General features: G+C 40.0%; 2 protein-coding genes across 4 annotated transcripts in view; both read left to right on the forward strand.

The window, feature by feature from the left end:
- Positions 1-881: 881 nt before the first annotated feature.
- kif14 (kinesin family member 14) lies at positions 882-20,212 on the forward strand. Its single transcript, XM_042512041.1, has 29 exons — positions 882-2,106; positions 2,693-2,947; positions 3,120-3,207; positions 3,413-3,511; positions 3,765-3,817; positions 3,926-3,956; positions 4,322-4,429; positions 4,679-4,795; positions 5,219-5,337; positions 5,710-5,882; positions 6,827-6,974; positions 7,497-7,560; positions 7,811-7,995; positions 8,273-8,375; positions 8,536-8,693; positions 8,823-8,970; positions 9,275-9,421; positions 10,274-10,406; positions 10,822-10,915; positions 11,074-11,215; positions 11,838-11,944; positions 13,341-13,441; positions 13,796-14,026; positions 14,400-14,587; positions 15,081-15,233; positions 16,205-16,327; positions 16,522-16,596; positions 18,113-18,254; positions 19,118-20,212. Exons 1-29 carry the CDS (start codon positions 1,079-1,081, stop codon positions 19,474-19,476), a joined length of 4,872 nt encoding a protein of 1,623 aa, XP_042367975.1. The 5' UTR covers positions 882-1,078; the 3' UTR covers positions 19,477-20,212.
- A 956-nt stretch (positions 20,213-21,168) lies between these two features.
- The window catches only part of LOC121965627 (adhesion G-protein coupled receptor D2), a 99,473-nt gene continuing 94,421 nt past the window's right edge, over positions 21,169-26,220 (forward strand). For 2 of the 3 annotated variants that reach the window (XM_042515762.1, XM_042515769.1), the window contains exons 1-5: positions 21,169-21,380; positions 21,498-21,537; positions 22,338-22,368; positions 23,826-24,050; positions 24,375-25,013. In XM_042515762.1, the coding sequence (XP_042371696.1) occupies positions 21,499-21,537; positions 22,338-22,368; positions 23,826-24,050; positions 24,375-25,013 (934 nt within the window). In that variant the 5' untranslated portion in view covers positions 21,169-21,380; position 21,498. Of the gene's footprint in view, positions 21,381-21,497; positions 21,538-22,337; positions 22,369-23,825; positions 24,055-24,374; positions 25,014-26,220 lie in introns of those variants that run through there. The other variant, XM_042515775.1, reaches the window with a different exon arrangement.

Genomic DNA, 26,220 nt, shown 5'->3' on the forward strand with positions numbered 1-26,220 from the left:
GAACAATAATATAGATATTATTGGCAGTAATTTAATATTTCTTTTGTATAAGATAAATAAGGGCTTTTGTATACAGGTGTGTATAAAGTAGTATATACTATGATCAGAAATGTAAATATTTAGATATAGGGTGTACAAGTGTATGCCTAAACACAGAGCCCTTTAAGAGCCCTTAAACCCTATTCTAGTGCACTACCTAAATATATCTGACAAGCCTTGGATTTTTATAGGTGAGTTTTTGATAACTGAATTATATATTTAAAGGGTATGATTAAATAAGTTTAAACTTCTTCTTACCCCTTTAAAACGTGAATTGAGGCAATTGATGGCATTTATTGTCTTTTTTTTCTTCATATGTTTTTACGTGCTGTCGGTTTTTTACATGCCCAAAATAAAGACATAAATCAGTCATTAAAATGCCATGTCCTATAAGTCTGTGACTGTCATCATTTTAACCTGAGACATATTTAATGTTAAAGATCATTCTTGACCCCCCCCCCCCAAAAAAAAATAATAATAATAATAATTCTGGGACACGTTTTCCACTCACAGTCTTCCTCAACAGATGGAGTTTGAAATATTTTTGTTTAAACTATGGAGTTTACGTCACTTTTTTTAAACGGTAGTGTGCTAAATTTAGAAAGGAAAGCATGAGTAACAAAATCTTTCCACTTTACCGCTGGCTGCAGTTTATAGTGGGCAGTCTGGCTCATACACTATAGCCATGATTACGCTGCCACCTCGCGTTAGTCTCGGGTAACTACATGTTTTTAACACGGTGTGACGTAATGGTTTCCTAGCCATTCAGCTGTCTCTGGTGTGGCGGATTTGAAATTGAGGCGGGCGAAGGCGGAAGAGATGAGGGGACAATAACAAACAGAGGGAGCTCTGTTACCTCACCATTTCTTGGATCTTATTCAAATGGATTTTTATCCACTTTAAAACAACGCACTGAACTTTATTTGCGTCCGTTTCACATATTTGTATGACGTGTATTGTTTGTAGTTATCGCAAACTGAGTGAAGTAGTCGCTAGTTAGCTAGACGGTAAGTTCATTTTAACGTTTTTATGTTCAGCCATGTCGTTATTTAGTGTTCAAGCGAGGAAGCATACAGCTTATTATGATCATCTAATGGCTGCATCCAGGACACCGGGCAGAGATCGCCCGGCAGAGCGAAAAGCGACGGACACAACGGTTAGCAAAAGTGAGATAACATCCGGAGACTCCGCGTCTGAGGACAGCAGGTTATCCGATAAAAGCCGACAGGTAAACAGGACTTATGTCATCTCTGCGCTATCAAAAAGTGGCAGCAGTCAGGGCACTCCTCACCGTGGCCGACTCACTCTGCAGAGGAGGTCAAGGAGGAAGACCGGGTCTGAAACAGCGGAGAAAACAATGGCTGAAAGCAGCCAGAATAGCACACCAGCTCCGGAGAAGAGACTGACCCTGCAGCGCAGGACACGGACTCCCTCGATGGGTAAAAGCGCATACGGGCACCGTGGGGTCAGCGGCACCGGCCTGCAGCCAACTCCAAAAATACTCAGTGAACCAAACGGTAGGACACCTGGATTGTTCAGGTCTATGAGTTTAAGAGCAACTGCTGCTTCTGAGGAGACCCAGGGGAGGCCTGCGCTCTGCAAAACGCCCTCCTCTTCTACTAACACAAAACTGCAGCAAGAAGACCAGGCCCAAACCTTTAAAACCCCTACCAGAAAGACCCAGTTTGAGAAAATCGCCGCTAAGAGAGAAGTATTCGAGAGACTGGCAGGGAGAGGCTCACCAAAAACAGTGGTGGTCAAATCTGCAAGTCTAGAGAGGCCCAAACCCCGAGCACAGCAAGCAGAATACACAAAACCGGTTCCAGCTCCTCGGGTCAGCAAGGCGTCTGCAGGTGTGCACAAGACGAACTGCACGCTGCACGCGAGAAAGACATCCACCTCAAACCAAAAAGGAGACGTGACCCAGACCAGGACCTCCACTCCAGCTCCAGAACCTGCAGAGCATCTCCTGTCCCGTCACAGCGAGGCCCTGAAACAGCAGGATTCATTCAAGATGGAAAACAGTGCAGTGACTGTTGCAGTCCGTGTTCGCCCTTTTAATGCCAGGTTTGTGATGCAGCATTTGTCTAAAAGGAAGGATAGATGATGTCTGTCAACATGTAAGGGTCTGGGGTTCCATGTGTAACGTCCGAGCCTTCTGAAGGTGTCATCTGCCCTATTTATATGATAAACTAAGCTGCAGTTTGTCAGACCTTGTGAAATGAAACCATTTGGATGTAAGTAAGACAGTCAACTTAACTGACAGTCACAGACCCAAAAATATAAACACCTTTATAAGAAAATAGCAATGTATCTCACAACATTTCTTAAACATCTCTTCTTTAAATGGAAACAAGGCATCAAGTGGCGTGTATAAACACACCTGTACAGTGTGCACAATACTAAGCTGTGAAAATAGTATCAAGGCCAGTGTATCTTTGTTAAATAAGTAATTTTTTTTCAAGGAAAAAAGTCAAACATTTTCCAGTTGCTTCTTTTCTTTGTCAAATGCATAATTGATATGACAATTTGAAGATTAATTGATAAATAGAAATAATATTCAGTTGCAGGTTGTATACACATTTTCTAAATGCGGGTGGAGAACAAATCAATTTCTGAAATAATTTCTTTAATTGTTCCCTCTCTGTTTTAGGGAGAAGGCAGAGAAGGCTTTGCAGGTCATCTTCATGAACGGTCAGGAGACTTCTGTCCAGCATCCGGACTCCAAACAGAGCTACACCTTCACCTATGACTTCTCCTTCTGCTCGGTGGATGAGTGTGACCCCACCTTCGCCAGTCAGCAGACGGTGTACGAGACACTGGCTAAACCTCTGCTGCTGAGAGCCTTCGAAGGATTCAACACCTGCCTGTTTGCTTATGGCCAGACGGGCTCTGGGAAGTCATACACGTGAGGGTTTTTGGTTGATTAAAGTGAACCACTGAAACTCTTCCCCTCAACTATCTTAATTGTTTTGCTCTTTTACAAAACACACCCTGTAAAGTGTGGATTTTGGAGTATGCATTTTAAATTGTTATCAGTCAACGATCAGTTTCATTTATTTGTAACCTTTGTTGTTTAGGATGATGGGCTTTGGAGAAGAGGAAGGAGTCATCCCGCGATTCTGTCAGGAGCTTTTCTCTAGATTGGCATCCATGGAAAACAAAGAGGTAAAAACTTTATCTCTGGTTCAATGCCCCAAACATATTTTGTGTCTTCTTTTCTTTTAAGTTAATGAACTGTTACAAAATGTCTTGGGGCTACAATTTTTCTCCAGAAAACTCTAAGATAAAACTTAAAAGACCTGAATGTCTACATGAACAATCTTTCTTTTCCCCTGGTTACATAACTGATAACTGGGTTGTTATATTTCAGATCAAATGCCATGTAGAGATGAGCTATTTTGAGGTTTACAATGAGAAGATCCATGACCTGCTTGTGACCCGAGATGAGCCAAACCAGAGGAGGATGCCTGTGAGTAGTTTGCAACTATTGGCAGCGACATCATCACATAAATCAGTTCCCCTGCCTGTTGGAGAGCGAAACGTTCTTGGACTTTACTTTGATTCTCTGCCAAGTTAGCATTTACAATCTGATTACCTAACATTTTAAGAGATGCACTCTAGCTCACCATGCTTAATGCATACAGTTTTTTAAATAGTCATCGATAGGACTGAATAACCTGACAATAAACAGTTAAGATATAATCTTGTTCATGTATTTCCAGCTGAGGGTGAGGGAGCATCCAGTCCATGGTCCCTATGTTGCCGACCTCTCCTCGTAAGAAATCTTTAATTCCTTTTTCTATTTTACTCTTCAGTCAAGGCCAACAGTACATTCTTGAACTGTGAGATTTGCAGAATTGCTCACTTTGTTATTTCTTCACAGGAATATTGTGAGCTCCTACAATGACATTGAGGTAGGGTGACACTGCTGTCAATATATTTTTTCTTTGTAGATCCTCAGCCTTTAGCAGATGCTCTCTAACATAAATGTCTGAATAAGTCTATGAAAATTCAAAGTTATGGTAGTAGCATTGTAATTTGGGTAACTTATCTAAGAACAACTTTGAATGAGTGAATAAGTCAGGGTTCAGTGTCGGGTAGAGTGAGAGGCTGCAATGAAATACAGAAATCAGTGTTTGACTGAATAAGAAAGCCTTGAAAGTGCACCTTTTGATAGAAGTGCTGAGTATTAAATATATATATTCAAAGCTGAAAACCACAAAAAAGGTGCCACACTATGACAGCGAGTCATAAATGCCAGTGTCCTTCTTCTCTTTAGGGCTGGCTGGAGCTGGGCAACAAGCAGAGAGCCACAGCAGCCACAGGAATGAATGACAAGAGCTCCAGATCTCACTCAGTCTTCACACTGGTTATGACGCAGACTCAGGTATGTCCTCTCGACTTCACTGTAAGTCACACATCGCACAAAATGAATTTTGCTTAATAAATTCTGTAAGGTTATGATAAAAAAAAAAAAATACCATAATATATGGCACTGCATTTATTTTTCCAGTTTTGTAATAATGAGTGTATGAATAAGTTCACGCTGCAGCAAAACACTAACTAACTCAGGCTGTTGTGTTTAAGCTCAGTGTCACACATCCCATAATGAGTTTGTCGGTGTGCTTGTTTACAGACTGAGTTTGTGGAGGGTGAGGAACATGACCACAGTATTACCAGCAGGATCAACCTGGTGGACCTGGCAGGCAGCGAACGCTGTAACTCAGCCCAGACAAGTGGAGACCGACTCAGGGTACACACACACGTGCACATACACACACACAGACGCACGCGGCATGCTATTCGAAGTTATTGCTGCTTAATCGTGAGAATGAGCTTTTCTCCATTCCACATCGTTGTTAATTGAACATACTTGTTTTTTCTCCTTTTGCTTAGATACTTTTAGCAACTGCTATATAATCAAAAGATGTTTGTTATATCATTTCACAACTTCATTTTGGGTCCTGCAATTTATGATGTTTTTTTTCATTAATGTGACACTTTCAAACAAAAAACCCAAACTTGAAAATGTTTATCATTAGTTATTTTATCATTAGGTGTGTCTTCAACTGATTCTTAGACTGAGCTGTTGGAAAGGTTTAGTTTTGTTCAGGCACATTTATTTGCAATTCCGCAATTTATCTGTCTCAGGATACTCTTTGCTTTTTAATAACAGGAGGGTGCTAGCATCAACAAATCCCTGCTTACCCTCGGAAAGGTCATCTCTGCCCTGTCAGAGCAGGCACTGAGCAGAAAGAAGGTCTTCATACCGTACAGAGAGTCCATCCTGACATGGTGAGAGATCTGAATGCTTGTTCATATTTAGCTGTTGTGGAATACAATGGTTTTGTAAGCTGTCTTTATTATTTTTTATATATAAGAAACAAAAACCAAACCAGCCTACAGGTTTTTTTGTCGTATACCAAAGTTTTGTGTGATATGTCTAAGGCAGACTTAAATGAACAATGAAAATTCAAGAAAATGCAAATTAAAATACATTATATGCATTTTATTAATTATAAATGGGGTGCATTTAGAATTTATAGAACTGAAAAAACAATCTCACCAAAGTACCTTTTATATTTCCTCCAACTACAGCAGTAAAGAAGCTCTCATTTCCAATTTTGAAGGATGATCCTGACCTAATCCCATTTTTCTCCTACCCAGGCTGTTGAAGGAGAGCCTCGGTGGTAATTCCAAGACGGCCATGATCGCCACACTGAGCCCAGCTGGCAGCAATGTGGAGGAGAGCCTGAGCACTCTGCGCTATGCCCAGCAGGCCCGCACCATCATTAATGTGGCAAAGGTCAATGAGGACACCAGCGCCAAGCTCATCAGAGGTCAGACACTTGAAATATCCACATTCAGAAATCTCTGCTGGACTTTTTTGAGCTTTGGTCTATTTTATATCACTTTGTGTAACTGCAATATGATTTATAAAACAGTTATTTATCTAAACTTAAATGTAGTAGTAATTATTGTTATTCTGTTTCATCTGTATATATGTGAACTTCACTGTACATGCAGCACCCGTATGTCCTCATTCATATTCATTCATTTATTCATTCAACAATCGCCTTGCTATATTGAGCAGTGTTGTTAGAATCGTCCTGACATTACAGGTGTGAACAGTATTTGCACACTGGAGGAACCTCAGAGAGTAAAATTCTGCTTTAAAGCAACATATCATCTGTCTGTCCATTAGCTCTTTCTTCTTCTGCCTCTCTTTGTTTCTGTCTCGCCGTCTCTGTATGCATGCTTTCTCTTTCTTTATACGTGAATGTCTGTCTTTCTATTTGTGTCTTGCTCTTGATCTCCATCGCTCTCCTCCTCTAACACACACTCTCTGTCTGCCCATCAATCCATCACTAGCTTATGCACTACCCGGTTCAATTAAGGCCTGGCCCTAACCTTGCCTCCAGGCCATATTTATGCACTGTCAGCCGCACATGGCGGCTAACTGTCATGCAAGTATTATTTTTCATGAGATGATTGTGCTGCTGTTTGACATTTTTAGCACTAAGGGGAGCTCTTGCTGTGGATTTCTCTCAGATCACCTGTCAGTGTGTGATACTCAAAGTTAATGTGACTCAAACATTACAAATCAGGTCAATGTAATAAGGGACATTGTTTGGCTGCTCACTGACGAAATCTAGTTCTGTTTGGTCTATTAAAGTCACGTCTTCAAACACTACAGACTTTTATATAACTTCCTGGAATTTGACTGGTGTTCATTTATTTTAGCTTGACAAAGTAATTTGTACAAAACTTTGTGTGTTTTCAGAGTTGAAGGCAGAGGTGGAGAAGCTGCGTGCGGCCCAGATGAGCTCCCAGGGTATTGAACCAGAGAGGGTCAGGCTGTTCCAACAGGAGATTGCCGGCCTGAGGAACAGACTCTGCCAGCAAGAGAAAGAAATGGTCGAGGCCAACCGGTCAGCATAGCTGCAATAATTCTACCTTTATTATTTCATTCATCCTCAGCAACAGACCCAGATATTATCAGTCTCCTTTTAAGGAGGTCAAAGTGAAAGCTGTCTGAGGTTTCCGCAGTTTGATGAACCCTTGAAGCAAATTGACTTCGCAGTTTTTTATTGTGTGTTCAGATATTTGTGTATATTTGCATGTATTTGTTCTGTTGTCATACGTACACGTTGGTTTGATTTTTCTCATCTTGCACACACTGTTGCAGAATTTGATTTGTTTTCCATTGAAACTGTAAACAATGGAATGATGCTAACATACAAATATTAGATTTTAAGTATTACATTAAAATACTTTACTTAAAAAAAGGGAGTACAAATACTCACGAAGTATGTTTCAAGGTTGATGTTTTTCTTTTCGGAAAATTTAGTCAGTGAGCAGGTTTATAAGAGATTGAGTAAAGGAGACATCTGAGAGTAGAATCTGATCTGAACTGATACATTTTTTGTTATATTTATCTTATTTTCTGCCAGGGCATGGAGAGAGAAACTGGAGCAAGCTGAAATCCGAAAACGTGAGGAGACCAAAGAGTTGCAGGTCACTTTTCTAGCCTTTGTCAACATTTATTTTCTTTTTTTTTTTACCATCCTACAGTAAACACAGCACTTTTGATTTACCTGTGTAAAGGCTTTCATTGGCCTTGTCCAACAGGTTAATAATATTTTCGCCATGCTGACCATAACATGTCAAAGTACAAAATCCTTGTACAAGCTGTAATAAATTTTCTTGAGTCCACATACTAATAACAATGTGTGAAAAAGTGTCTGGAAATGTATTCTGTTTTCAGAAAGCCGGTGTCACATTCAAGGTGGACAATCGTCTTCCCAACCTGGTTAACCTGAATGAGGATCCTCAGCTGTCAGAGATGCTTCTCTACATGATCAAGGAGGGTCGGACCACAGTGGGCAAGCTCAAGCCTGAGTCCAGGCATGACATCCAGCTGACAGGAGCCCTCATCGCTGACCAACACTGGTAAAGAAAAAGTGCTGGAGGGGTTTGAAAATGCTAGTGGCAGGAGCGATTGCATTTAATATACATAGTAAATATAAGCTGGTCTTTTTGCAGTCTTGCATGTGTGCTTATTCAACAGAAGTGCATCACTTGTTTATTTCCTAATATAGTTACATTTTATTTACTAATTTTAGCCATCTTTATAATGGAGCTATTACCTATTTTCTCTTTTTAGCTACAGCAGGCATCCAACATGAAAAATATATACATGCCTTTTCTTCTTTTTGTTTTTTTTTAGTGTCATAACCAACATCCAGGGCACTGTCAGCATCACTCCCATGGACAACGCCAAGACATTTGTTAATGGAAATCTCATATCTGAATCCACTGTCCTGCACCATGTAAGTAGTGAAGTTTAACATTGTTCTGTGGAGTAACTTATAGTAAGATTTGTGCAGTGATTTCTTTGTGCTTATTTGTAATTTGCTCTATAATAAACTCACCCATTAAATGTTTTATTATGAATTTATCTATTTTCATCTCTACGCTCATGGTTTCCAGGGCGACAGGGTGATTCTTGGTGGAGACCACTACTTCCGCTTCAACCACCCAGCAGAGGTGCAGTCTGGGAAGCGGGTGTCATGTTGGACAGGTGCAGGCGATGGCCACAAAGACTTTGAATTTGCCAAAAACGAGCTACTTGCGGCTCAAAGAGCTCAGTGAGTGCCAAAGACCAGAAGATAAAATAATCACAGTCTTTTTAAAATGTTTTTTAAGAGACAACATCTGTTTGCACAGACTAATAGTGAAAACCAGAACTCCTTTTAAGCCATCTTTGTGTGTGCCAGGCTGGAAGCAGAAATTGAAGAAGCCCATTTGAAAGCAAAAGAAGAGATGATGCAGGGAATCCAGATGGCAAAAGAGGTTGCCCAGAAAGAGCTATCTGACCAGAAAACGCTTTATGAAGAAAAGATCCGAGCCCTTGAGCGAGAGCTGGTAGGCAAAACTTTGCATCTTGTTTTGTAATGAGCACCTGAAACATTCTACCTTCCATTTGTATTGTATTGCTGATCTGTTGATATTCTACAATTTTTTAGCTGTACTGCTGTTACAGTTATTGGAATTTAGTTTGCATGAAGATGATACCAAACTGACAAAATGAGCATATTTTCTTAAACCTTGTGTAATATATTGCAGTATTGCAGCACCATCAAATAGTCCTTGTCATGTATAGTCTTTAACTTGCACCCTGTTGATTTGTGCTACCAATGCTAAGTAATACCAAATATAATTGATGCAGAATGAGGAGACTGAGTGGAAGCGTCAGCAGGAGTTGGATCAGCAGAGGGTGGCCAGCCAGATGGCAGAGCTTAAAATGGCCAAGCAGGAGCTGGAGCAGGAGGTGGACACCCACAAGAAACGCATCCGCCTGCACATGGAGGCCCAGGTCAGAACTCTGAAATTTACTTCTGACTGTAATGACGTTCACTGTTGTAAGTCCCTGGAAAGTATTTTTCTGTGCTAAACATGTTCTGTCGGAAAAAATGGACAGTTACACCCCCGCGCACAAATATGTCTACACTGCTTTATCCTGCTGTCAATGTCGATTACCCTTTTCAAAATATTTGAATATGAGCTGTGTTACTGATCTTATTTATTGCCTTCACACGAGTGAGCTAATCTCTTTTTTTCTCCTGGAAGAGACAGTGTGTACATTTAGAGTCTAGACATCTTGATCTACTACAGTCAGTGGTGCGGAGTAGTGGGTGGTAGAGCTGCAGGATCTTTAGAAGTATGACATTTTAAACTGATCTCATATCAGCCTTTCTGCGTTTTTTTTCCTCTCTTGATCCTCAGAAGTCAATCCAAGATAAGATAAGCCTTAATTGATCCCCAGAGGGGAAATCTGAATTTTGCAGCAGCACACAGATAAAAATAAGGACAGATAAATTGGAAGTGAAAATAAAATAAAAAAATAAGAATGCATAAAATAAGAGGTATGTAAAACTAGTAAGAGCAGAAGTAAAAAAATAAAAAGTATATATACAAGAGCATTTAAAGACAAAGTTATGTTGTAACCCACAAGTTGGAAATACTGATTATTCCTATAACCGTAAAGGACTCCTTCATTTGCTCATTCTCATCATCTCTGATGATCTAAAATGAGCTTTAGAAGTGTCATGTTTAACTGATGGGCCATTTGGGATGTGTTTTGAGGTGTGGTGAATCTTGGCTTTAGGCATAATGTCTTGGCCTGGTGGTTTTTAATATTGTGTACATTTACCATGATTCACCCCAGGCAATGGAGGAACACCGTGTGTGTCAAGCGAAGATTGTTGACGCCCTGGAGGCAGAGAAGAGGAAGATCAGCAAAGAGCTTGAGGAGATGCAGAAGAAAAGAGCCCTAAGGGAAAATCGCACTCCCCGAAATGGTGAGAGCTTTTAACTCACTTCTGAGCACTTATTGGAGCAAGGAACCACAATGACAGTTCACACCATACAAGTGGAGTTCCAGATGGGTGGGTTTGTTCTTACCAGAAACATTAGAGTAGAGAGAGTTTGCCAGGACATGTATAAACACTTAACATCAATTTAAAAGGAGCAGAGGAGGAGGCAATTCCACTGAATATTTTTTGGGACAACTCTTATATAGGTGGTGTGTCTTCAGCACTACCACTATACAATATGGGTAACTTATCAAACAATCTTGAAACTGTTGTTATAGGATGAATCCCTTGAGTCCACTGCTACCACATCAGGCTGAAATAAAGTCTACCTAAGACAGACGCTCCTTGACTCAGGGACGTTTGTTGTACGGAGTTAATGTGTGTCATGTCTGTATTTCAGTGTCTCCACAGTGGGATGCCATGAAGTTGTCCCTGATGATTGAGGAAGCAAATAAGATCAGTGCTAAACTGAAGAAAAACACAGTCTTCAGCAGGTATGAAAACACATGATTGGGACACAGTTTTTATATGATGTGATTTATTAGATGCATTACAACCCCATGAAAAATCTGTAAACCTATAGAGGTGTCACAGGAGCAAGTATCATCCTTATTAAGCCAAAAAAATAACTCTGACTCTTCCTCTGTTGTAGACACGAAAGCTCTGAAGATGAGAACGTGAAGCAGGGCGGTCTGCTACAGGTGCGGGTTCAAAACACAAAGCTGGGCATCTCTACTTTCTGGAGCCTGGACAAGTTCCAAAACAACATTGCTGCCATGAGGGAACTCGATCAGGTCCGCCAGAAACCACTTCAGCCTTTCAAGTCATTACTTTTTTTGAGTGAATGAAAGCAAAGAATATATCTGACCCTTGACTAATTAAAAATGTTCTCAAATCAAACTGATACTAAAACAGAGCTAAAACTCCAAATTGCCAATGAAGGTGAACATCTTTATTTAAAATAAGGGATGCTGAGAATTTCTAGCTGCATAGACAGTATTTATGGAATTTTATTGGACAGTATTTTGGGGCACTGTGTATAGAATCAGAAAGCTAATGGACGTAATAGACATAACAAGCTTATAAACGACTACCAGCGAAATGCTTTAAAATTCGTACAAGGCTTGTGTGCATACCCACTTATTTAATTTTATCAGTGCTCTGATAAGCTAAAGTATGATGCCTGTTGAGTGAAGCATATACAACCAGCCGGCCTGTCTGTTCCTCATTCTGCATACTCAGTGTGTGACATCAGCTCAAGTGAAACTGCCAATTTCCCAGGCGTTTGACCTTATTTACAGTCCAGAATGGGTTGTTTTATTCCTGACAGATGGATGCTGCCTCACTTTGCTGTGCTTTTCTCATTAAGTTGAGTAAATGAGACTGGGCATGTCAGCAATAGTTTACTCTCCGCAGGGGGATTCCACCTCTAAAGATGACGACGTGTTTTATGACCCTGATGATGAGTGGGAGCAAGATATATCGGCCTCTTCTGCCTCCACATCCTCCTCTTCACGCCGGAGGTAATTATCCAGCTTTTCCTCTCTCCTCCTATCTATCAGCCAATCTTCCCAACACCTTACCTGTGCATTTACTTTAGATTTTGGGGGCTTAGTTGGTATTTCTGTACAATTATTTGAAGTGTGTGTAAGCAAGTGTTCAGGGAAGTACAGGTGTAGTGTTTTGTGTCCACCTTACTGTTGTTTACAGTGCTGGGATTTAGACAGACAATACTTACTTACACATTACAGCGTGTGGGTCCTAAACCCACAGCCCTCCTTCTCAACTGAACTCAGAGCCTTTTGTACTCTTTTAATGTGAACAATGTGTCAGAAAATGGATGTACTATATACGGAAAGTTGAACTGTATGTGGATGGAACACGGAAAATCATTTTTGGAAGATTTTGCTTATTTTCACAAAGTCATCCTAGTTTCCAGCAATGTGATTTACAGCCTGGCACATATTTTTGACGTTCAACACGTCCTTCTTTCTCGCATGAAAAGATGATGTGAAGTCGCTGCCCACAAAATATTTCTTTCTTTATTATTTTTCCTCTGTTTATTAATTTCATTTCCATGAAGGCCAGGCTGTAGGGTTTAGAAAAGGAAAGGGCACTGAGGGTCCCTGTGTTTTTCTCTCTACAAACCACAAGCCAAAGATATACACACACACACACACACTTACAAAGCACCTAGTACACGCAGAACCCCCAATATTTTCCCCTAACATTGTTGTTTTTCTTGTTAACCATGCTTATGGCGCTCCTGGTGGTGCCTGGACTACCAGCAGAGCCAGCCAAATGACACATGGCACAGGCTCTGTGGTTCCTTCACCCATTCTCTCCCTGACTCCATTAAATCCATGCCTGCCCACAGTCATAGCTGTTTACTGGCCTTACCTCCTCTAGGTTGTTCATAAGAATGAGTATATATTCTACCACTGAACTCATTTAACCCCCCGAGTTAAGCATGCATCCTTGCAGAATAACACCAAATCCATGTCTTAACCATGTCCAGAGATAGTTTGAGAAGTGCAGCCCACATTAATAAATGTAGTCTGTCTCCAATCCCCTCATAATGTCAGCAAAAAAGAATTATGGCACTCTGATCCAAAAGCCACACATATGAAAAACATTACAGGCAATACAGAGAGTAGCAGACTTTCACATCGGTTCATTTAGAAAAGTATTGGCACAGCAAACGTACAGAGAAACCTCAAGCTGCAGTAAGTACAATGGTTTCCGCACTCGATGCTGAAAGAAACCGTTTTTAAAGAAAATTCCAGATTAATTCTAATTACACCGGGGCACCTAGTCATTCTGAATGACAGCATCATCTTGCCTAATAACTATGAATGTAAATACAAAATGCCAGCAGGGTACTTAACAGTGTTTTGCTTCTGGTTTGTTCGACATCAGGAGCAGAAGCTTCTTGAAAAGCAGGAGAATCTCAGGACGTCTTTACGAGATCCGGGTCCATCCAATTCAGAGCCTCCACAACAGCTCCTCGCAGTCTGCTGGTGAGGCAATGATCAAAATGACTGAATGATAGTTTCAGTTTTTTTTTCAAGTATTTGGAGCCTTCTAGTAGTGGGGAAATTGTGATGGCAAATATTTTTGGGGGAAAACAATTGTAGGGCAGGGGTTTTTTTTGTTTTAATTTTGCACAAAATCTTTGATGTCTAAAATGCTTCTCCATTAATGTGAAGGTTGAGGAGACAATGCAGTAATTTAGGGTGATTACTGTGAAATAAGGACCAGAAGCTACACTTTATTTTGCAATAAACAAATGATTACTGTAACACAGTGTTGTAAGAATGAGGTCTGGTGAGGTCATGTCTGTACACCCCATCTCCTTACTGTGTCTGACTCAGGGTTAATGGGTGGGGCCAAACTGACCTCCACCCATTCCAGCAGCACAGACTTGGCCATGCTTGGCATCTGCAAGGAGCTGTCTGGCCAATCCGTGGCCCGTCTACGTGGTTGTAGTGGGACAGAAGAAAGCATGGCAGACAGGTTGGCCTCTGATCTTAACTTGATGTACATGGCAGTCCAAACCATAGCTGACCAATACGACAGCCTGGGTGATGACAGCCAGGAGAACGGTGAGCTACAACCTAAAATCCAACCTATTGTGAGTGACGAGAAAAACGAGCTGATTAGGATGACAATTAATTAAACAAAATAATAACCAAGCAGATGCTGTTGTTTCAATATTTAATTCATTAGTAGTCAAAGGTGATGGCTAACTATAGTTAAGGTAACAACTTCACTTTGCATCTTTCTATGTCAATGTCTGACAAACCAACACCAGAAGAAAAAAATAAGGGTTTGCTTTAATTCCTCTATTTTACTGACATTTCTAAAAAGAAAATGTCCAACTCATTTTCAGACTATTGTCAGAAAACTCAGGATCCCCTTCTTTCTTTTTCTGGCTTACTGCTTATGTTTCCGTTATTATGCCTTTTTCTCCTGCAGTGTTTGCGTGCAGCTTGGTGGCCAAGACACAACTGATCAAGGCCACCACAGCCATAGAGAGTGCAGTGTTTGCAACCATGCAGTTGTTGGCCATTGCGAAACCCTGCTCCGGCCGGCTCTACACTATTGCCGAAGAACTCAAGAGCCAAGTCAAGAAGATGGGAGGATTCTTCCAGCTGCTTATTCAGGTGACCATAGAAACATAAAACCCTATATTAAATGCAGTCTGCAACACTATAGTGTGCTTTTTCTGGCCGTTGCAGTCGTAGTACAAAATCTGAGCTGAAAAATTATTTTCAGTTGAGTGTAGTTGGACAGTGGGTGCTGGCTAATCAAAATGCATAGCATTAATTGACGTGTCTTAGCTCTGAGCTGTTTGAGCTGTCTATGGAAATGGCAAAGCAGAGGGAATTCTCAACCTTGAGCCCCAAACAGAACATGAATATATGAAAAATAAATCTAAATTCCTTACCAGCCCCAGCACCTAAACAAGCACAGTTTTCCTCTCATTTCTGATTTTTCACATTCACCAGCATTTTCATTTATTTACTGATCCCTCAGACTGTGTCGACAATTTTGTTGGTTTGCTTGCATTGATTTACTGTTAAATCAATTTTAATTCAACCTGTTTGTTTGGGCTGACTTTATGCTGACTAAAAAATGGAAAACTTTCTCATTCAGGGTTGTGAATCTGAGATCACATCGATGGTGACAGATGCACGGAGGAAGAGCAGTCAGTGCCTGGATGCAGCATTGTTTGCACTTAGCCACCTGGCGGCAGTGACGGGCACGCCACTGAATGTTATGGGGCGGGGCACCCAGGCCACAGGCAAGGTAACACCACCATTAATACAGGAGCAGCTACTATCTCTTTCAGAGCTCTGGGGTCCGCTGTAATCAAGCCCCCACTCCACAATACCTGAGAATGGAATATTAGCTGTGTGGGCTGGGGAATGACTGAGCCGAAAAAGGATATGGCTTGCTTGATTTGTTAATGTGCAAATGCAGCGTTATTTCATTATGTTGTGTAAACATGTAATAAGGAAAGATTTAGAATTATCACAGTCTTTTAAGGGTGCACGGCATTTAGTGCAAAGGGACTGTGAACGACATTATAAGATTTATTTTATTAAGTATTTTATTATGAGTGTTTAGCATATCTCTACATATTTGTATACAATGATAGCAAAGAAAGACTGCTAGAAACTCACCAATAGAAAGTCCAGTTTTCAAAGGATCTTAGTAAGAACCAAAGATGTCAAAAACTTGGGCAAAAGGACTTAAAGTATAACCGATTGGCCAGACCCAATATATTGTCCAATATTACACTTTTGCAGAAAAAATTACATTTGTATATGTGTGGGTCAATAAGTAACATGACATGGAAGTTTAGAAGAGCCAAACTAGGTTTGAGGTCATTTAGAAACGGTTCTCTCTGATCAACAAACCCTGTTATGAAGACACCAACAAGTTGTAATTTTACACTAGCAAATGTACTGCTTAAATATTGTCTTGTTCACCACCGTTCTTTAAAAAAAAAAAAAAAACTAATATAGAGATCTGTATTAAAATTGGTTTGTGTTATTTTCAAAGGAAATACTAAACTCTTAAATATAAGCATCAGTATCGGCTTCAAACATTAAATATTGGCCAAAACATACTTCTAATACTCTGATCTAAACCATCAGGGATATCCTGTTTGTTGTGTTTATTGTATTTTGTAACTTTTGTGACTGACCAGAGAAGAGTTATAAAAAATATGATGATAATAATGTGATTTGTTATTACATATTACATCTTTTCAGCAATCAGTTGTCCTGTGTCTGCTGAGGGGGACCAATAAAGGTGTCAGCTCTCTTTTAGAGGAGAGCCTCACCGTCACCAGAGAGATGCTGAGAGATGCTCAGCTGGCCTACCCTCGGAGCCCAGTAAGAGATCATAACCTGACTGTGTCATTTGTTACAGGGTCCTCTCTTATTTATTTTATTTTTTTAAAAATCATTCTGTCACTAATCATCATGGTCATAGAATAAGATTCTGTGTCGATAATTTACTTTCTGTAAAGGTACAGGTCATCATACCTAAAAAAGAGGTGACAATGATTATCCATCTCTGCTTCCAGCTCTTGCAGAGTCTAAAATCCAAGACCCTTGACTTGGCTCGTGTTCTGCAGAACTACATGTATTGTTATATCACGGTGAGTTTCAACAGCACAACCAACTCCATGCTAGTAGTTATGTTAACATTGTAAATAGGCTTCTAATCATAGGAACCATAATGGTCACATGGGTGTTAATTATGTTGGCCCTCTAGAAATGTCATTAGTAACTCCTCAGTGCTTCCCTCCCATTATTTCCTGTCGCACACATGATTCTCAGGGTCATGGGAAATCTTAAAAAGTCATGGAATTTCCTCAGTGGCATGGAAATAGTAAAAATCATTGAAAATTTTGGAAAAGTCATGGGAGTTTGTTGTTAGTAGCTGTTGACATAATATAGCTTCAATGTGTGCTGTGGTGTGAAATTTTAGTTTGCCATCGTGTATGTTCACTTTCTCCCTGTTTTCAGTGTCTCCCTTCATGTACGCCAGCCAGATGAAATTATGCTTGAATCTGAAAAGTTTGAAAAACAGCAGGCGAGTGGGGCAAGACTTTTTCAAAGAAAATATCATGGGTCCTTAAAAAAGTCATGGAAAAGTTTTGAAATTTTGTCCATGAAAATGTGTGGGATTTCTGGATTCTAAACAAGGATTGCAACAATCAATTTAACTACAACTCACCTGAAATAGTTTATTTTACTTTACAGTTTCATGATGTTTCATATTCTAGTTTACCAAGAAAAAAATCGATATTTAAAAAATTCCGAATGTTGGCATAAAAATTAAGAAGTCGATTAAGGCATTGGCTATCAGCTGTCTGCAGCTTCATTCCAAAAACTACAGTATTTTGGAAGTAAACTATGGTTAAAAGACATAAAACATGATCAGCAAAGCTTTCTTGGACGTGCAAATGTTTAAAACAATCTTCCACCCTGACACAGGCTTGAATGTTACAGATTAATACCCCCCCACACACAGCAGCCCGTTAAAGATGCCACTCAGCCTTTATTGCTCCTGTAAAGCTCAATGCTCTTTAGGCTTATCTCTCTGCAGTCGCCCCACGGCGATCGTTCAGGTAATGAATGTGTTGAATGAAGTGGCATCAGTCACAGCTAACAGGCTTGTTTGCCGTTATCTTAGCCACACAAAGTAGCAGTTTTTTTGTTATAACCAATCACGCACATGTAAGCGCAGGGGCATTTTGCCGCCCACAATGTCATTGCAGTCAAATAAACCTGAGTTATAGCCTGAGGCAGCTATTTCATAGTGTTGTTTTGAGAAAGACATTCAACACAGGACTGTGTATGTGCATGGTCAGTGCTGTAAACGCATCTGTGAATTACTATATAGCTTGCAGCTCATCAGAAAAAGGCAACTGGTGGTATAAAAGAATAAAAGTTGCTTTTTCATCGATTTATGGAACTATCATCCCTAATTAGGTTAAGTTGATTGGTTGAGTTGAGACCTGTCATTATCAAATGGGTATTTTCTAATGACTTGTGTATTGTCCAGTGGTGTGCTCCTGTATGATGTAATTGTTGGTTGCATTACATTTAGTCCTGTTTATTTGCTCTGTCTTGTAGTCATGTTTTGGGTGTGTTCATGTTTTCAAACAGGAGAGAGAGACTGACCCAGAGGAGGGGGAGGAGGAGGCCTTAGCTTCCCAGTTGCAGAGACTGAGGACTGCAGCGACCAAGCTGTTCCAGCTGAACCAGGCCATCAGACAACTGCAGTCCTGTCTGTCTACCGCCCTGCTAGGTGACGCTTATGACACACACACACAGTCTGGATGTTTAGCTAAAATATAATCTAGTGTAACCTACATAGCACAGCAACAGTATGTATCCCTTCGCAATATTTGTCCTTCACTATTTTAATTATTAAATGGTTTTCTAAATGTCCAGTTACGGTATCATGCAACAAAGAGGCAATTTCAGGAAAAACTAAATAATAAAGCTTCACTATTATATTACTTTGTTACTTTAGTGTTAACAACAACTGATTATTTTCATTCAGTTTGTGTATCAGTGAATATAATGAACTTTTATGCTGTGACAGGTGTGGATTTATTGGATGTTGAGCTTTCCCCTTGTTTCAGCTAATCAGAGCATATTCCCTTATATATAATGGCATGAAATTCTGTATCCTTTCTGAAGCCCTGACGAAGACCCATAGTGTTCAAAACATGTTGACTTTTTAATGATTTAGCCACTATAATAAAGGCCATTTTATGTAATTCCTTCCTCATTTTTCATATTTTTGGAGTGCCTGGATTTCCCTCCCGTTTGATCCTGTCTGTTCCCATTTTCCATGAGCATCCGATACAAGTTTGTGACCTGCGTTTGATTGTGGTCTACAGAGCAACCAGTCATTTCTCTCTTTTTTTCTGTCTTGATTTGCATTTGTCTTGATATGTCTTGAATTATAGTTTTGTTGCTTTTTTTCATGTATTATTGTTATTATACTTGTGTACTGAAGTAAAAGAGTTTTCAGGGTTGGTTTACTGTCAGAGCGGCCGACAGACAAATGCAGCATGAATTAAACCACCCTCAGTCACAGTGAACTAGATTATCGTGGTTGTAGGTGTAACTTACCTGATCTGACTGTCATTCTTAACCCAGGACAAGACAGAGACTCCAACCTCAGCAGCAGCAGAGAGCTGATCTCTTCCTCTGCAAAGGCTGTCGATGAGCTGATCATTGGTCTGTCAAAGGAGGGAGCACTGCTGTCCCTGCAGCTTCCCGTCCTTCAGAGTGTCATGACTGCACGAGACGAGCTCCACTCTTCCCTGCAGTCCCTGTCGTCCTGGAAGTCACAGGAAGCAGGAGAGAGCAGAAGCTCTGCCGCTTCAGATAAGAGCACAGAAGATGAAATCTCAACTAAAGAAACTCACAGTGCTGTTAGAAATCGGGTCGTGACAAAGATAGTGCACACTCTTCCTCCAGGTGTGTCGTCCGCAGGCAGCTTACACTGGGTGTGATGTGCATTTATACGATGGTAACTCGTATGATGTGCTCACATCAGGTATTATTTACTGTAAAAATTTAACTGCTGATATAGAAAAAACTTTTTCTGGTAACAACAAATGGGTTGTGGGTATTTTTTGTACACTCAGATGTCACCAACCTGGCAGCACAGGCAGCAAACACTAAAGGGACTTCTTTAGTGTTGCCATCCATGTTGATAACAAAGTTATATGTACATACTTCCCACTCTGCTTTCTAAATGTGGGCAAAATCTGCATATTTTTATGGGGTATTTTTTCAATTACAAAGAAAACAAAAAAGCTAATGGTAATTTGCTGTTAAAAGAGCTTTAACATAATTTGTAGAGTTAAACAGTTATTCATGATGGATAGAAACATTTAGAAACAGTAACTGGCTCTAAGGAGAATGCTTACTTATGCTTTACCAGGCTTTCTCTGTCACTAAATTATTCTTTGTTGCATTTATTTTTCATATAAACATGCAAAATTTCAATATAAGACAGTGCGGGTACCGTTTTTTTGCATGTTTTGTTGTCACTTTTACGTAAAGATTTGCTCTTAAATGTTGTATGACACTGCAACTATTTGCACTCAGGAGAGACTTGTATACATAGTGTTTCATCATGGATTTTAACACAGCTGTGTTTTGTGTCTTTTTAGGCTTTTGTATCACTTGATAAATTTGATATGTCAAAATAATATAGCAACTTGAACTTCTAAAATAAATTCACATGGCTTGATTTGATAAGGATCCAAAACTTTGAGATTTCATTTGATTATACTGTAAGCGGTGGACTCTTGATTGCACCTTAAATATAATGACAAAATTACTGTACAGTCCTCATTGTAAGTGGGAAATGTTAAAGAAATACTTCACCCACAGAATGACCATTTTATATATTTACCAGTCACACTGTGTTACCTTCATTACGTGAAGAAAACTTTGTTTTTCTCACATGGCTCAACAAAAATGGCAAACTATATTAAAATTAAAAGAGGATTGGATTATTTTGCAAGCGTTATGTGAGACTTTGTAAACGGATGTTTTAATATAGTTTTACTGTTAAACATTGCCTCTAATCAGTCAGTTTGCCAATGTCTGTGGGGGCATGCTAGAAAAAAATACATTTTTCATATGAATAAAAGGAAACCCGGTTTGACTGATTGATAGACAAATGATCATTTTGTGGGTGAGATATTCTTTTAAACATGTTTATCAAAACATTCATACAGGCGACATATTCCTAAATTGGCCTACCTTGTAGTAAATTTAATGTTGAAATTATATGAGAAGAGTCCACAGCTTTTACACATAGTGCATACTGAACTATATAAAGCATTTTGTCCTTGAAATTCTTGCCTGTAAGATATTTGCCTGTCTCTGTTGTAGTTTGACAACAAAACCTTAAAGTTACTCCGTGCATTCATCTCAGTAGTAACTTCATTGTAGGTTAAATTACAGTATAATTTTTATGAATGGTGGGGTACTGCCTGGTGGTCCCTGTCTCCCATGCAATGATGTCTTGACATCATTGTGCCTCTAGCAAGGCACATCATTGCAAGCCTCTAGTTTAACTTGACCGCCTGGAACATTCTCAAGGGCTCCTGTAGGTCCTTGAACCCTACTTTTCTCTCTGCGGGTTACACCCATTCCTCCTCTCTGCAGCTTCCTCTGCATCCTCCCCTCATGCTCTCTGGAGTCAGCCATCGAGGGTTCCCCTGCACTTCAGTGACGGACAGATCACAGCTGAGAAGAAAACCTACGTTTACAAACTTTGGACTGAGGAATTTAAGCCCCCAAAAACGTCGCTTCAGTGGTTGAATGCTGCCTTCACTGACACGACGCGATTGGAATGAGAAGACGCGCAAAAAAGTTTTTATCAAGACGACGAGTTCAGGTAAAAAAAAATCGATACGTTTAGCTTTTTATGCTTAAATTATATAAGAAACCACGGTGAGCAGAACTTACGTCCCATTCTCAGCTGATTAAAATGTTTTGTTGTTTTTCCCCCCAGGATGCAATGGTTATTGTTCCCCAATGTATTAGGCCTGCTGGTAAGTACTTGATCTTTGTGTTTACGTTTTCACACCTGAAGAATATTTTAGACAAACGAATGTTACATTTCATTAAGAAGAAAGATTTCAGAGTTGTGCAAAACGCCTTTTCCCAATCACTTCTGTTTAACCAACTTATTTCTTTGACAATTAAGCCCCAAATTCGAAGAAACTGTGTAAAGTTATTTTCTAATTAGACCTTAGCCTAAAGGTTGTGGAGATGAAAAAAAAGTCACGGTTATTTGTGTCACTAAAATCATCAATGGAATCATCAGTCAGTTCCCTGCAGTGCTTCAGGGGTAATTTTGCCTCCAGTTTTAAGTCTAGTATGTAGGATTCAGTGGCATCTAGTGGTGAGTTTTCAAAACTGAAACTTCACAAAAGCCTGTTATATTGACGCGAAGACGCGCAAACGCGAATGGCCTTTTCAAGAGCAAGTGTTTAATTTGGCCATCCTGGGCTTCTGTAGAACCAAAAGGCGGACTAGCCATAAAGGGCTCATTCTAAGCTACGAAAACATAACGATTCTTATTTTCAGGTGATTATAAACTAATGAAAACGTGATTATGAATATTATACACCATTTTTTACCAATAGATGCCCCTAAATCTTCCACGCTATCTATTGAACTTGATCACGAGTTAGCCTAAATGTAACACTAACAGTTATTTATTTATTTATTTATTTAAAAAAAGACAAACATTTGAAAGTAGCCTGTTTTGTGTTAACTTTAGGCCTGAAATATACAGCTGTTGCTTCGTACAACCAGCAAATAACTAAGCTTATAACTTATGTTTCAGGTTTGTTTCCACAGCTATGACAGTGTTTCAGGTGAGTCTCTTTCTACTTCTCTATTGAGTTAAGCCTGAATTGAAGGCAAGTTAAGTAGCTGTCCTCTGGCTCATGAGAAGTCGGTTGATCCATTTAACCCTTAGAAACCTTGAGCAACATCACTTTTCTTGTGCGTCTTTCAGACACCTTTCATGAGTGCTTAACATGTTGAACCCTGAGCAAATTGGTACAGTACCTTTCAAAAACATGGAAAAGGGGCAATGGGAAAATTAAACAAATACTAAGAAATGTTCCACAAATTTCAAGACATTAGTAGATTTAGAAAGTTATTTGAAAAAAACCTGGGGAAAAATGTCAAAGACACGGACAAACTTTTTTTCAAATGATGTTACAAAATGATCAGAATTTTTTAACACTTTTTCCAGGTCATATCTGTGGGTTTTTTAAAAACTTTATTTCTCTTACTAATTTACAGGTAATTTTCTTGTACTTTTTACCAATTTCTGCTAAGTTTTGGCTCATTGCTTCTGTCATTGCTCATTGCCTTATTTCCATGTTTTTATATGAAATCAAGTTTGCTTAGGTTTCAGAGGGTTAAGTTATGTGCCATTTTTGTTATAGGCCACGCTCCTGCTCCCCTTTTACACAATTGGCATGCACAAAAGGAACAGAAGCACACCTTCACACACACACGCAATTCACCTCCATGCCAAATTTCAGCCTTTTAACTGTGGCCGACAAAGGGTGGGGACATTTTTGGCAACCTACAGACAGAGCAACATATAGATCTTTAAAAAAAATCGTAATTGGAAATGGGGGGGGGGGGAGTAAGTTTTACTGAAGTGGACAGGTCAATATATTGAAAAAACAAACATGTTAGAGCCACACAAGCTCTGCTCCACTGAAGAGGCGACAAATGGCGGCACACAAACACATCAGGTCTGTGTGGGCCGATGAGGAGGCTAATGTTTTTTAATTTAACACATGAAATAAACTTAAATACCATATGTTGCATGGTTTACCATTGTTTGAGGTTTGCCTAATGCTCTTTTAATGACGTCTTGTTACGCCCTCTTCTGCTGCATAGATTAAAAGTACCCAACCGGAAAATTAGTGCCACCAACTGCATATCTTGATGTGTCCAGACAACACTTATCAGTAGTGTTTGGAAATGCACACTAATTCCCTTTTAATTTTGAAGATTTTCTCAAAATTTGAAAAAAATTTGCACAAGATTTGAATGAAGATTTAACTTAAGTGTGCAACCTGCTCTCACAGGCACCATCAGTCATTTTATTTTGGCAGTTGTACTGCTTTACCACAGGTTTTAACCCATAAGGCATAACACTGATTGCAGCATGAAGCCCCAGATGTCCTTGGGATGTCAAACAAACAAATCAAAACACTGTTAGACATTTCAGCCTGAATTTTTTTTATCAAGCTGTTTGGGGGTCTCTCCACTAATTCCTCTAACTCCTGTCCTCTTTTTTGAACAGCCTATACCCTTGAAACTAGAAACCAGACATACGCTGATTCCTACTATCAGTATGTGCCTGATCGCCTGCAGTGGAACAGTGCAGGAGAATGGTGTAACCAGCGTTTTGGGGCCTTAGTCACTGCCTCCAACCCTGCAGAGAAGCAAGAGCTAGCCAGCTTTTTAAAATCCCTGAACATCTCTCAGCCTGTGTGGATTGCCAGGAAAGCCATGACACGTCTGACAAGTAGGTACAGTGTGCCATTTGTGACAATTTATATTAAGAAATGATCTCCCTTTCTTTTTATATAGTAGGCTCATTGTTTTTTTCATCCAAGACACCTTTCCGCCCACTCACTGGCTTAACGAAAGGGTAATAGAATATGAAATGGGACTGACGATGCTGCCACACAGTGCTCTCAGCCATAGTGAATAAATGTTTCCCAAGTGTTTACCGTAGAAATGGGACCTCAAAAAGGAATTTTGTTATTCTTCTTTTCCAAGAGCTGTGGCAGGATTTTTCCTCCTTAGTAATGCCTCTGTCATCTCTCTGTGTGGGGTGAAACTACAGGTTCCACTGAGACTCTGATTCTGGAGTTCAACGAGCGCTCGAACAGGAAGCATGCCCGTCTCCTGCACACGTTCCCCTCCATGGACTCTGTGACTGTTTGCACCCGTCTTCGCTTCAATCCAAATTGCTCTGGAATCTCCGCCGTATTTTCTTATTCCATCCAGTCATATATTAATGAGTTCCAGCTCCGCGTGAACCTGATCCAGGGCAGGTCTGTGAAGCTGGCTCTGCTGGTCCACGGCATTCATGGATCTTATGTGGAGGCCTTTGACCACGACGACTCCTGGCACTCTGTGTGCGTTTCTTGGAGCCAGAATGGTGGACGATGGTCACTATTTGCTGACGGCCTTGTGGTCTCTAGGGATGATCGCCTAAGTTCGAACAGCATTGGCCCAAACGGCCTTTTCATCATCGGACAGGAGCAGGACACCTTTGGGGGTTCATTTAAGAGGGATGAGTCATTCTCAGGGAGCATCACCGAGCTGCACATATGGGATCGGGTGCTGAACAGCAGTGAAATCTACACCATGGAAAAGCTGTGTTCACCCGTTTCCTCTGGGCTGGTGTTCAAGTGGAGTGAAGCAGCCATGAAAATAGACCCCTCCCTTACGCAGCTGCGGAGAGACAGCCCATGTCAAGGTACATTTGTTAGGATGCAGCATGAAAAAGCTGAGTTACCAGACTCTAAAAGCTAATGTAATCAGCAAGAACAGGAAAGGTTTACAACATAAAAAGAGACTCAAGTCAATCTCCAAGGTCCAGTGATATAGTTAAGCACTGCTTTCAAATGCTGTTTACAGTTTAGATAATTTGGCACCAGGGCTGGGTGGAGTTGCTACACAGAACGAAACAATCACATAGAGACCATTTGAAAGTCATTTTGGACTACATACTTTTCAGTAACATGCCAAGATCTGAACTGGCCTGATGTGGTAAACTCCACCCATCTGGCTTTGCAAGCAGGGTAAAATAAATACTGTAAATTAATTTCAGATACAACTAGATGCACATCTTCCCCGTCTCTGTTTCATCTTCCACAACTCCCACACTCTCTAATCTTTCTTATCAGGCCCAATCATGATGTAAGTTGAATATAGAATAGAAATAAAACATAGAAATTGATCCTAAATACCAATAATTAAACAGGGGGTCACTAAAACTGTTGTCAACTAATCTAATTGAAAAAGGGAAACAGTGACAATGAAGTGCTCAGAAAAAAGCAGTTCACAAAACTTTCAAAAAGTGAATTTATTCTTTTTTTTAAAAACAAAGCTTAAACAGTAGTTCCCAACTGGTCCCAAGTGTTGTATTTTATCTAAGGTGTGGACCTCAAACTAATGGCAAAGGAGACATCTGGACCCTTTGGCTGGAGCAGTTGGGAACCACTGGCTCAGAACATGAGCTCAGAATGTGAAAACATATGAACTGCAGGAATACTTTTCTGTAAAAGACCAAGAATTTTGGCTTAGTGTAACCTCGGCTTTTTCATGATGTACTCCAGATCTTTTTTTTCCAGCTCTGATCCAGATTATCTTTAAAAAGTGTCCCACTCTATTGCTACAATTACCCAGGGTTTGAAAAGACACGGAAGAAATGTTGTTATAGTCTGTGTATACGTTTGCAAACCTCACTCTCAAATTTCCCCTAAAATTTGTGTTGGGATTTTTCTCTATTCAAATGAGTCTGAACTTTCAGCTGCATTCCCAAGCACTGAATTTAAAAAAAACATCTCAGTTTGCAAGTTTTTATTCATCAGTTGTAATTAATAGAAAGCAGCAGCCGCTATTTAGATTCAGTGATAGCATTGGTCCACACTGCTCTAGTTAGTACACGCTGTGAAGCTGTG

This window comes from Plectropomus leopardus, chromosome 3 (assembly GCF_008729295.1).
Source record: "Plectropomus leopardus isolate mb chromosome 3, YSFRI_Pleo_2.0, whole genome shotgun sequence".
Lineage (NCBI taxonomy): Eukaryota > Metazoa > Chordata > Actinopteri > Perciformes > Serranidae > Plectropomus > Plectropomus leopardus.

Coding starts and splice junctions, on each gene's coding strand:
- kif14 (XM_042512041.1), top strand. CDS start 1,079: ATGTCGTTATTTAGTGTTCAAGCGAGGAAGCATACAGCTTATTATGAT. Junction 3,512..3,764: donor CAAACCAGAGGAGGATGCCT/GTGAGTAGTTTG, acceptor ATGTATTTCCAG/CTGAGGGTGAGGGAGCATCC. Junction 11,216..11,837: donor CCATGAGGGAACTCGATCAG/GTCCGCCAGAAA, acceptor TACTCTCCGCAG/GGGGATTCCACCTCTAAAGA.